Raw genomic sequence first — 12027 nt, forward strand, 5'->3', positions numbered from 1 at the left:
CAGACCTCATCCTCCACTAACACTCCTGTCTCCTTCTCCTCCTCCTCCTCCTCCTCTGGTTGCAGCTGTGTGACTCTAACTGCATCCCTGGCGCCGTCGTCAGCATTTCTTTTCAACAACCAATCAGACGTTACAGTCGTGCTGGCAGGCACCGGGCCTGGCCCCTTGAGCAAGGCATGCTGGGAAAGCCTGCACCAGGCCTGCTGGCTGGTTTAGGGTGCATGAGTGTGGTTCTGACTTTGACACGTGCAACCTAGTTCTAGTCCGCATACACTTACCATGGCAAAGTCTAGTAATTTCAGATCTAGTCTGTGTAGCTTGACGGACAGGGTAGATCTAGTTGGTTTAGGTCTAGACGGTGTATATCTAGTCCTTTTAGATCTGTTCAGGGTAGAATGAGTTAGTTTTAGATCTAATCAGTGTAGGCAAAGAAGTGAGTGTAGATCTAGACAGTATAGAGCTTGTCAATGTAGATCTATTCTGTGTAGGTCTAGTTGGTTTACAGCTGCTGTAATTACGCCAACTTCTCCATTCTGGTATTAATAAAGGCATTCTATTCTGTCCTGTTCTATACCTGTGTGTGTGTCTGTGTGTGCGTGTGCGCGCAGGCCACCATCATGTCTGGCTCCAGCCTCAGTCTGAACCAGGAGCCGGGCCCTCTGAGGAGCTCACTGGGCCGCCAGGCCAGCTTCCAGGAGCGCACCAACTCCAGGCCACAGGTAGGGGGCGCTCACCTGCAGTTATGGCCTGTGGTTCCGACCCTCCTCCTCCTCACTCTTCCTCCTCCTCTCCACAGGTGACGTCCCGCTCCAACACCTTGCCCTCTGACCCCCAGCGCCGGGCCTTCGCCATGAGGAAGATGAGGCAGGAGGTGAATGAGATCCTGAACCAGAACCCGGTGGAGCTCCACAAGGTGGGAGGTGGTGCATTTGTGGAGTGAGTTGGTCCTGGGGGTGCTGCTGCTCAAGGTGTCTCTGTGTGTGTGTGTGTGTGTGTGTGTGTGTGTGTGTGTGTGTGTGTGTGCTGACCTCTCAGCTGACCCTGGAGAAGACCTCTGACCTGGACGACTTTGGCTTCAGTGTGTCTGACGGGCTGCTGGACCGGGGGGTCTACGTCAGCAACACTCGGGCCGGGGGTCCGGCCCAGCAGGGCGGCTTGCTCACCTTCGACCGCATCCTGCAGGTACCGTGACACCCTGGCTCCCCCTGCTGGTGGTGCTGGTGGGCTGCAGTACAGCTCGCAGCTTGATCACGTCATACAAACACAAAGCCAATCACATCCCAGAGTTCATTTCAGCCCATTCACAGTGTCTCAAAGACCGGAAGTTGACCTTTGCCCTCTCTCGCCCCACTAAACTGTTCCCCCCCCAGATCAACCACGTTCGGACCCGGGACTTCGACTGCTGCCTGGTGGTTCCGCTCATCGCCGAGTCTCCCAACCGCCTGGAGCTGGTCATCAGCCGAAACCCCGCCTCCCCGCCGTCCCTGCTGGCCAATCACACGGACGGCGCCACCAACAATGGCCACTCCCCCCAGGAGCTGGAGGACGGTGGCGGCGGTGCCATCAAGTGGAGCCAGCCGGGGGAGGGGCTGATGGCGGGGTTGGGGGTGGGGCTGGGGGTGGGGCCTGTCACTAACCAGTCCGTATAGCGGCAAGAACTGGATCCAGCCAGTTTGATGCCCACTGAACTGGACCAGAACCCTTCCACCCCCCGGGGTGAACTTTGACCCCCTGAACACTTCAGTTTGACCTTTGAACTGCAATAAGCAGCCTGAAAGCACACTGACGGACCCCCCCGCCCCACCACCCACCCCGAACCACCAGTTCTACTGGTTCTACTGGTGTCACTGGGACCCGACCACTGACTACTGACACCAACTGGAACCACTGGAGCTGCTGCTGCTCCTCAAACTGGTCTCAGACCACTTTGGACTGGTTCCATCAGCACAGAGTGGTGGCTACTGGTTCCTCTGGTTTCACTGGTTCCACTGGTGCAGATCAACAGGCACTGGTTTTTACGGGCCTGGAGCTGCAGAGCAGCTGGTTCTGGTTGGAGCTGTGAACGGATCAGTTGGTGATGTCATAAATAACCAGTTGGCGGTTCTACTGGCACAGGAGGCTCCAGGTCCAAATAACAGTGAAGGACCAGGACCTGGTTCCTGTCCACTGCTCCATGCTCATCCAGATCAGAACCGGAACCGGAACCACAGCCTCCAAACAGCACAAACACTGATTGGACTCCCGGGTCCAGATTCTGCTGACAGACAGGAAGCCCAGAGGTTAAGAGATGTTCCAAACCGACTGGGACGGACTGGTGGTCTGAACCCTGAGTCGGTTCTGATCCGGTGGCTGGTCTCACTGCACTAGCAGGGGAAAAACCACTTCTGACCCGTCCAGTTCTGCCAATAGCTGCTAGTGTTAGCACAGAGCCTTTAGCGTGCTACAGCATGAAGCTAACTTCATGTAACTACTCCACCCACGCTACCACCCGAGCTCCAAGGCCTCCCACACCAGGGGTCCAGACCGGGTCCAGACCGACTGGGTCCAGACTGACCAGGTCCCGACTGGGTCCAGATGATGTCACTGTGACTTTGTTTACTCTTCAATCTGTGGGCCATCAGCCGGTCAGGATCGGAACATCTCTGATGAAGGACCAGGACTTCCTGTCTACACCTCTAGTCTGTGCCATGAACGAGCTGCACACAGGAAGTGATGATGATGATGTTGATGGTGGTGATGAAGATGTGAAGGAGGAGGATGAAGATGAAATGAGATGGTAATGGTGATGATGGTGATGATGATGAAGATGATGATGACACTGAGCAGTTCAATAAGAATCTTTTTCTACTGTTTACGCCACCTGGTGGACTGGCCACACTGTGTGTATGTGTGTGTGTGTGTGTGTCTGTGTGTTGTGTGTGTGTGTGTGTAATAAACACTAGGCCAGTAAGAGCCCCTCCCCGTCCCTCCCCTCACCAATAGGAAGGTTGGCTGGGACAAAGAGATTCAGCTGATTGGCTGGAACCAATCAGGGAAAAAACAAGACAACAAAAAAAAACAACCACTCTGACGCTCTCTCTGTGATTGGTTCATTTCAACACAAAAAAAAACCAACCAATCAGCTCCAAGGATGAAGCCAAGCATGCCCCTCCCCCGACACCCCGACCCCTCCCAGTAACAGTGATCTATTATGCTAATCGATTGGTGTGTTTCTTTTTTTATTGATTGTTGTCAGTTTTCTGTTGGTTTGTTTGTTTGTTACTGTGGCGACTGAACCTGAAAACATGTAAAATAGATTTGAAAAAAAAAGAAAAAAGGACAAGGTTCAGTGCAGTCGCTGTTCACATCACAGCCATCCAACCAATCCCGAGAGCTTCACCTCATTAGCACAACTACAACTACAACTACAACTACAACAATGTTACACAAGAAAAAAGTCCTGATGAAACAGGAAACTGTGATAGTGAATACCTGTGTGTGTGTGTGTGTGTGTGTGTGTGTGTGTGCGTGCGTGCGTGCGTGCGTGTGTGCGTGCGCGTGTGTGTTTTGGAGATCTCTCCATTCTCACCCTAGTCTAGACTCACTATTTAAATTGGCCAATCAGAAGCCTCCCTCCCCACCACCAGTCTGAGCCCCTCAGTCGGCTTCTGTGATTGGCCGATTCCATCTGGACAACCGCTGTGACTTCGTCTCCCCAGAAACGTTAGCTCAAGGTTAGCATGTGGCTAACTGACGCTTCCACACACCCTGGGCTAGCCTAGCACAACACCTAGCACAAGGCTAACAGAAGGCTGAGAGATCGTGGCTGTTCCTGATGGGAATATTGTCAAACACCGGGCTAACACACAGTGACGCTTAGTTAACATGCTAATTGTGCGGCGCTAATCAAAAAAAATTGCCGTTTTGGCAGAAAAGACTTTACGTTGTGAGGGTGAGCTAAGCACAAGCTAACGAGAAAACACCTCACAACTACATGTGACGACAACTCATGACACACACACACAATATACAATACTACTAACATTAACAGCTAGCGTTTGAGCTACAGGCTGGTGGCTCCAATAATTGGGAAACGCCACAAAGCAAAGGGGCGTGGCTTCACAAGGGTTTGATAATAAACATCTAAAGCCATACACAACATCGCTATACAAGTGTGTATGTGTAGGAGTGTGTGTCTGTGTCTGTGAGACAGAGAGACTGCAGGGATTTGCACCCAGTGATTCACCGCAAAGGTTTCCACCCACACACACACCTACACACACACACAGCCATTTGAAATAGTGGGTCAGATTAGTTTCCATGTAGCTTCACCAACCAACCAAACTGTATTTTTCTTTAAAGGAACAGGGATGTTGTAAAGTATTTTTGTACAAATTTAATACTTTGGTAGCAGCATGACGTTCCTGGTGTTTGTCCTAGGGGGCTCCACTGCTCTCCTCCACCCACCTTTGTATGGACGACTACTGAGCAACAATAAAGATGATGACCTGCAGGGAACCACGACTGTGTGTTTGATTGACCAGCGGCAGTGCTTCCACAGGGCTGGAGGAAACATCTGCACAGGCTTACGTGTTGCTTTGGCACACTCAAAAAGATGCAAATGACGCTCAGTCCTTAATATGATACATATATTCCATTGACAACTGCTATTAAAAAGAAGATCATCCTTTACACCCCCCCCCCCCCCCCCGAACAGGGAAATTTACAGAATTTTATTGTTTTGTAGTTTCTGAATTCTCTACCTCAATTTTTTTGTTCCAATTTTGTTTTCATTTTATTTTTAATTTAATATTTTTTTGCTATGTTTATTGAAGAAAATAATGCACACAAATTTGTTATTTTCTATTGTTTATGTTGATCGTGTTAATATAATGTTATCCAAATATTTTTGCAGTGACCTATAAACTTTGTCCAAATTCGACCACAAAAACACCTTATGATCAGCTGTTAAACGATGTATCAAACTTGAATATTAAAAACATTGACATTATGTTGATATGATATTGTCCCTGTATTTACTTGGTATCGGATCAATACCAACAGATGCAATATCACAGTATTACACACCCTCTGCCTGAGACCGACACAGATCCCGTGTAGCACCAACCGGATGTGACGTAACCTCACCAGCGCTCGCCGATTCGGCGCTCGATTAGCTCGTCTTGTTCCCCTCTGCACTCTGTGTTGTCGCCGTTCGTTCTGTCCAGCCGCGTTCCCCCTTCGCTACGTCCGAGCACAGGCGGAACCTCGCAGCGCAGCGACCCCTCGGAGCGCCGAGCCCGGCAGCGGCAGCAGCAGCAGCAGCAGCGGCAGTCATGTCGACCGCCCTGGAGAGCTACATCAACCGTATCCTCGTCGCGCCGGGCTAGCCGGGCTAAGCATGCTAACCGCTAAATGAATGAAGTGGCGCTGTTAGCCTAGCCTAACCTAGCCTAGCCCTGGAGCTAGCAGGGCTTCTGAAGCTTTTGTAGCCTTCTGGTTAAGTCCTTGAGTAGCTTCGCATCTTTCCAGAGCGCCTCTTTAGTGAAACTAGAAACAGGAATTTGACTTTGTGGGTGTTTGGGCCAAGACAATAGTTGTGCCGTTTCCTTGACCGTGTTGCGATGCAGGTACTGTTGCTATCGTCACTTCAGACGGCAGGATGCTGGTGGTGAGTTGCATTTACTTGAGTGGGAGCCTGCGCGCTCTCTCATTGGACCACAGCCTGTGACGCAGTTTGCCAGGCGCCCTTCCTCACCTGCTCACAGGTGTGTACGTTTGTGTGTGTGTGTGTGTGTGTGCGCGCGGGTTGGTTCACGCACGCAGGGCACGCTGAAGGGCTTCGACCAGACCATCAACCTGATCCTGGACGAGAGCCACGAGCGGGTGTTCAGCTCCAGCCAGGGAGTGGAGCAGGTGGTGCTGGGACTCTACATCGTCCGAGGAGACAACGTGTGAGTGACCTCTGACACCTGAGTAGCACAGTAGAGGCACAATGGAGTGAAAACTCCCACCTGGGCCCGCTTAGTCTGGTTTAAGCCAGGTGTGATTTCTTACACAAAGGGCCTCAGGTGTGCAGTGTGTGTCACTGTACAGTCTGTTGGTTCTAATGGAAACATGTACATGGTTTTTGTCTCAGAAATGTTTCTTCATGGCCTCAAAGGTTTTTATTGTGTTTGTTTTTCCAGGGCGGTGATCGGGGAGATCGACGAGGAGACGGACTCCACTCTGGACCTGAAGAACATCCGGGCCGAGCCGCTCAACTCAATCGTCCACTGACTCATGGTTTTTGTTTTTGTTTTTGTTTTTTCTCCCCATTTGTGTTTTTTGATAATGTTTTGAAAGAACGAGTTGTTTAGATGAACTTTTTTATGCTCAAAGTCAAGTTTTTTGTCATGCCAAGATTGTTTAATAAAGTTTAATTACTCAACCAGACTCCACTCCATTATTGAGACTCTGATATTATTGTGTTATTGCCATCATTGTTATTATCGTTGTTCAACTTTTCCTGGTGTTAAAATAGAAAAACTCCAGGTGCATTCATGAGCACATGAGGTATCAAATCTGGCGCCCTTTAGCGGTTAGTCCAGGCTAACAAGGCTAACAGAGGGCTGAGAGATCGTGGCTATTCCTGATGGGAATATTGTCAAACACCGGGCTAACACACAGTGACGCTTAGTTAGCATTATAATTGTGTGCCGCTAATCAAAAAAAAAAAATTGCTGTTTGGCAGAAAAGGTTTTACATTGTGAGGGTGAGCTAAGCACAAGCTAACGAGAAAACGGCTCATAATGTTATGCAGAAAAATATGGAATAAAATCCGACTTGAAGAACAAAATATGATAAGATTCAAAGATGTTGAAATTGTGAAACTGATGAAGATGCACAGCTTGTGTGGAGCTTTTTGATGCTTCGTCCAAGTTGTGTATCACTTCATGAACTCCTGCGGCAACAGCAGCTCCGCCACCAGCGTCTTCCTTCGCACGTTCTCCTGCGCTCCCAGCATCAGAGCGCTTTGCAGTCGGCTGATCTGGTCTTGACTGGGAGCCGGGTCCTCGTGGTGCAGCCGCAGCCAGGGGGCGCCTGGAAAAGAAGGAGCAGCAGAGGCTTGTCGCACAGTTCCCGCCGGGGTGACCCTGACCTCTGACCTCTCCTCACCTTTCTGCACCCATTGACCCAGGGACACCAGCAGCTCCACCCCCACGCTGTGATTGACGGGCTCGCCGGCCTTGGAGCGCCCCGCCCCCAGCTGGTGCAGGACCAGAGCGAGAGCCATGCCGTCCACATCCACCACCACACCTGTGGATCAGCAGCAGAGCCAGCAGGGGGCGCTGTAATGTTGTTGCTGCCTCACCGCTGCAACTGGCGCTAAGGTCTGTGACCATGCGCAAGACCAAGAACTCGAGGGCAAGGGTTTTTTTACGGAGACCCGCAGGTCTGCGTTTCTCAACTGGTGGGTTGCGGGGCTGTTTTGATTGGGTCGTGGCTTCATGGGCAGCCTCACTGCAGAAGGAGCTGCTGCCACTGCAGGTCATTCCTGCCTGCACCCATCAGCTTCACAACTGATCTCCATAAAGGTGCAATAAAACCCTTATTTATATCAGCATGATGGAGATAACTGTGAATAATCCAACTGTTCATAACATGTAAATATCTATTTTTTTTGTTTTCTTACTCTTTAAATTTTTTATTTATTCTTATTTTAATTTGTTTTTATTATATGCAATTTTTTCCCTTCTCTTTGCATCACTTTTTGTTGCTGTAATTTATAGAAATTTCCCCAATGTGGGATTAAAAAGGATTGTCCCTCAAGAGGCTCTGTAGTTTTTCTATGTGCAGCATCCAAAAAAAAGTTCTAATAGAGCAAAACTGCTGACAGCAGCATTCATTAGACAGTAGGGGGCAGTACTCACTTTTTTTTTTTTTTTTTTACTAATGATTTGCAATAATTAATTCCAGTCTTAATGAATCTGTTTTTCCTCACCGTCGGCTGGGCTGCTGAGCTCCAGCTGATGCTCCGCCTTCCTCAGGACACGGTGGTAGTCAGACTGGGCGGCGCAAAGCGTCGCCGCCGCCTCCTTGGCCACGCCCTGCGCCTCCATCATGGCCTGGAACTTGGAGAGAGCGGCTCCGCCCATCACCGCCTCTCTGATCCTCCTCCTACCGTCTGATTGGTCGGCAGCCAGGCCGCTCATCACCAGCAGAACTCCGCCTGTGCAGAGTCTCAATTATCCCACCGTCAGAGAACCGTGATGCCCCAGCCTCCCTGAACGCAGCGCTGAGGCTGACGCTTGGAAACTGAAGTCATTTTTTCTTCTTCTTCTTCTTCTTCTTCTTCTTCTTATTATTATTATTATTATTATTATTATTATATTAATATTAATAATAATAATAATAATAATAATAATAATAACTGATTCAAATAAATTATATTTTCCACAAATTTTTATTTTGTTTATATCTTAAAAAATATAAGATAAGATAAGATAATATACTATCGTATATTGTGTCACCATGCCTTCGCCCTATGCCAGCTGGGAGAGGCTCCAGCAGACCCCTGTGACCCTGAGCTCAGGAATAAGCAGGTATGGAAGATGAATGAATGATAATGTAATATAATATAACAGTATTGTGATGGTCCTCACCCAGGGTGGTAACCAGCTCCATCAGGTCATCGGGGCCCCGCCCCTTCAAGGTCTCCAGGGACTCTACCACCTCCAGGCTGTTGCCCACCCGCTGGCCAATGGTGGAGTCCATGCGACTGAGCGCCGCCCCCACCCGCATGCCAAGCTGGTTCCCCACCTCCACCTGGACGGAAGGACAGACGGGAGGAGGAGGAGCTGAGAAGAAGAACCCAGCGGTGGTGTAGATGGAGGAGGTGATGGTGGAGGTGAAGGTGGTGATGATAATGATGGTGGTGATGGTGGACGGTGGAGGTGAAGGTGATGGACGTGGTGGAGGTGGTGATGATGGAGGGTGGAGGTGAAGGTGATGGACGTGGTGGAGGTGGTGATGATGGAGGGTGGAGGTGAAGGTGATGGACGTGGTGGAGGTGGTGATGATGGAGGGTGGAGGTGAAGGTGATGGACGTGGTGGAGGTGGTGATGATGGAGGGTGGAGGTGATGATGGAGGTGATGGTGGAGGTGATGAATGAGGTGGTGGAGGGTGGAGGTGAAGGTGATGGAGGGTGAAGGTGATGGAGGTGATGGAGGTGGAAGTGAAGGTGGTGGAGGTGGTGGTGGTGATGGTGTAGGTGGTGATGACAATGATGGTGGTGGTGATGGTGGAGGTGGTGATGATGGAGGTGGTGATGATGGAGGTGATGGTGGAGGGTGCAGGCCTCACCAGCAGCTTAGCCAGCTCTTTGGCGCTCTCCAGGTCTTTATACAGGGCGGCTCGACCGAACTTGACGTCCAGCACCAGCGCCGCCAGCGACTCGGCGGCCTTCTTGGAGATGATGGAACCTGAGGAACACATGACACGCTGTGGAACCGGGCCAGTCACAGCCCAGAGCTCAGGGGCTGGCACAGGCATGGGCAAACTATGACCCGGGGGCCACATGCGGCCTGTTGAACTTTTTAATCTGGCCCTCCAAACTTGATATTAATAGTCAGTCAGTCATAAAACAGCTGCATTTCCTCCGTGTTTCCAGTGTTTCCAGAGTCATTTCAATAAAGAGCTAAACACCGTGGGGCTTCAAAGACACTGATTTGGTTGCAACTCTGCTTTGGCTCATTTCCAATTGACATTGAAGCAACATGTTTTCTACATATCACATGATAGATTTTTTTCCTCCTATGAAGTGGCTCACCAAAACACTCCATTCATCTGCTGCTGCTCCGGCTCCCTCACTGGCACATTTTACATCCCATGGTGGTCCCACCAGTCAGAAAGTTGGACCACCCCAGGCCTAGCGGCTAGTGGCTAATGGCTAGTGGCTAGAAGCTAGCTGCAGTTTTGTTGTTTGCCCCATCTTAGTCAATAAATGTCTTTATTTTATTTCTTTATTTCTTCTTAATCAATATGATATATCTTCTTATCTACAGTACTGTTGCTGTAATATGCAATCCCCCCCGCCCCCCTCAATGTGGGATTAATAGAGGCTTCTTCTTCTTCTTCTTCTTCTTCAATTACCAGCGATGAGCGGCAGACTGTCCACGGTGCTGGTGATATCACGCAGGGCATACAGGACCCGGTCGGCCGGTACCAAGGTCTGGGTCTGGCCCACGATGCAGCAGCCCACTGAGGCCAGAATCTCCTGGACCTGCGGGGCGGGACAGACACAGGCAGCCCTCAGACAGGAGGGGGCAGTGTTGCAGCAGGGGGGGAGCGCAGCCACCACATGAGCTCAGGTCAGAGAGGAGGGAGGGTGCTGCATGCTGACCCCTGACCTCTGACCCCTGGTCTGACCTCTGTGACCTGCCGGAGTAGGCAGCCACCGTGTGGCCAATCATCTCCCTTTTACCACCACTCCCACCTGCATCGACCAGGTCACCTGACCAGCTCACCTGAGCAGGTGAATTCAACAGAAGAGGAGTGAGTGTGGAGTAGTGGGAGGAGGCAGGTGTGAAACAAACAGTTTTCCCTCCATCATGAGTTTCATTTTCTGAGGTTGACCTGGTGGTGGCGCCAAACTCCTTATTGTCCTACTGCTGGTTTTTTGTTTAAAAAAAAACAAAGTGAGATCAAACCTGGGCAGCTGATTGGCTGATGTTAAATCCTGGGATGGACTCCAGTTTGTCCAGTGTTCCTCCAGTGTGAGCTAAGCCCCGCCCACTGATCATCGGAACCTGGAGAACACACACACTGAGAAAGCCGCTGTGTGTGTGTGTGTGTGTGTGTGTGCGTGTGTGTGTGTGAGTGTGTGTGGACAGCCTCACCTTGCAGCCGCAGGCAGCGAGCGCGGGCGCTAACACCAGGCTAACCTTATCTCCGACACCCCCCGTGGAGTGCTTGTCCACCATCAGCCCCGCCCACTCCTTGGGCCATGACATCACTTCCCCCGACAGCATCATCTCCCTGGTCAGGGTCTCCACCTCCGGGGGGGTCATGCCCTTCTGCCACACCGCCATCAGCATGGCACCTACACCCACACACACACACACACACACACACACACACACACACTGAGGGTGGGTGGGGGGTGACAGCCCTGATGTATGTTGATTGATTGATTGATTTTATTATTAACAGACTCAAGGTCAAGTTCACAAGACTAAAAAAAAGAAAACAAACATCAGTGTGTGTGTGTGTGTGTGTGTGTGTGTGTGTGTGTGTGTGTGTGTGTGTGTGTGTGAGTGTGCGTGCCCACCTATCTGAGCCTCCTGGATGTTGTTGTTACTCACTAATTGGACGAAGGCTCGCAGCTGCTCGCTGCTCAGAGCGCCTCCGTCCCTCTTGGTCCGGATCATCTCGGGAATGGACAGCGCCTCCATCTGGATGCCTGGTGACACCACACCAAAAGCACGAAGCAAGAAACAAAGGAACAGTTTCCTGGGTGGTTGAGTTGAGTTCTGTTGAGTTGAGTTGAAACTTGGCAGCCAGTTAAAGAGACGGAGACACCAAAGCCTCTTCTCTACTAAAATTACAGCTTTGTCACTATGGGTCGGATCCACAAAGCGATTGCGCGGCTTTTGCGCCAGAAAATCCGTGTAAACGGCGCCAAAAACGGTGATTCCGATCCACAGACGGGACGCAAACGTGAAAATCGGCGCAAAATGTGCCGAGGCGCAGGTAGGGGCAGGGTTGCGCCAGACTCATTTGAATGTATTTAAATGAGTCATTGCACGCAAAAGGACACGCCCCCTTCTATGCAAATAGGCCTCATTCAAACAGCGGCAGATCCAGAAAGAGTTTGCGCTCGCGTCCGCATTCAGTTTGACAGACGGAGACGCCGCCAGTTAAAACCAGGCGCAGTTTCTGGTTAGAGTTATAGTTTTATAGTTTTATAGTTATAGTTTTATAGTTTTATAGTTATAGTTTATGCTAAGTGGAGCTACAGTATTTAAACTCTGCTGTTGGGTAGTTCAATATAAAAATGGATGATC

At 50.4% G+C, this 12027-nt stretch overlaps 3 protein-coding genes across 13 annotated transcripts in view; 2 read left to right on the forward strand and 1 right to left on the reverse strand.

Moving 5' to 3' along the window:
• Positions 1 to 4497, forward strand: part of grip1 (glutamate receptor interacting protein 1) — a 30637-nt gene extending 26140 nt beyond the window's left edge. For all 10 annotated transcript variants that reach the window (XM_076044209.1, XM_076044211.1, XM_076044205.1 and 7 more), the window contains 4 exons: positions 609 to 719; positions 797 to 913; positions 1036 to 1182; positions 1371 to 4497. In XM_076044209.1, the coding sequence (XP_075900324.1) occupies positions 609 to 719; positions 797 to 913; positions 1036 to 1182; positions 1371 to 1649 (654 nt within the window). In that variant the 3' untranslated portion in view covers positions 1650 to 4497. The remainder of the gene's footprint in view (positions 1 to 608; positions 720 to 796; positions 914 to 1035; positions 1183 to 1370) is intronic.
• The window catches only part of lsm8 (LSM8 homolog, U6 small nuclear RNA associated), a 106023-nt gene extending 99609 nt beyond the window's left edge, over positions 1 to 6414 (forward strand). Inside the window, exons 2-5 of one of the 2 annotated variants that reach the window (XM_076044280.1) lie at positions 5217 to 5346; positions 5610 to 5650; positions 5806 to 5933; positions 6168 to 6414. In XM_076044280.1, the coding sequence (XP_075900395.1) occupies positions 5316 to 5346; positions 5610 to 5650; positions 5806 to 5933; positions 6168 to 6258 (291 nt within the window). In that variant the 5' untranslated portion in view covers positions 5217 to 5315 and the 3' untranslated portion in view covers positions 6259 to 6414. Of the gene's footprint in view, positions 1 to 5126; positions 5347 to 5609; positions 5651 to 5805; positions 5934 to 6167 lie in introns of those variants that run through there. The other variant, XM_076044281.1, reaches the window with a different exon arrangement.
• Positions 6415 to 6455: 41 nt separating this feature from the next.
• Positions 6456 to 11472, reverse strand: tymp (thymidine phosphorylase). Its single transcript, XM_076044255.1, has 9 exons — positions 11292 to 11472; positions 10861 to 11063; positions 10672 to 10770; positions 10115 to 10244; positions 9326 to 9444; positions 8625 to 8787; positions 7964 to 8191; positions 7138 to 7278; positions 6456 to 7062 (listed from the first exon to the last, which is right to left on the reverse strand). Exons 1-9 carry the CDS (start codon positions 11413 to 11415, stop codon positions 6908 to 6910), a joined length of 1362 nt encoding a protein of 453 aa, XP_075900370.1. The 5' UTR covers positions 11416 to 11472; the 3' UTR covers positions 6456 to 6907.
• Positions 11473 to 12027: the final 555 nt, after the last annotated feature.

Source organism: Nelusetta ayraudi, unplaced genomic scaffold (genome assembly GCF_046127955.1).
Source record: "Nelusetta ayraudi isolate G7.1 ecotype Tasmania unplaced genomic scaffold, CSIRO-AGI_Nayr_v1 ptg000079l, whole genome shotgun sequence".
Classification (NCBI taxonomy): domain Eukaryota; kingdom Metazoa; phylum Chordata; class Actinopteri; order Tetraodontiformes; family Monacanthidae; genus Nelusetta; species Nelusetta ayraudi.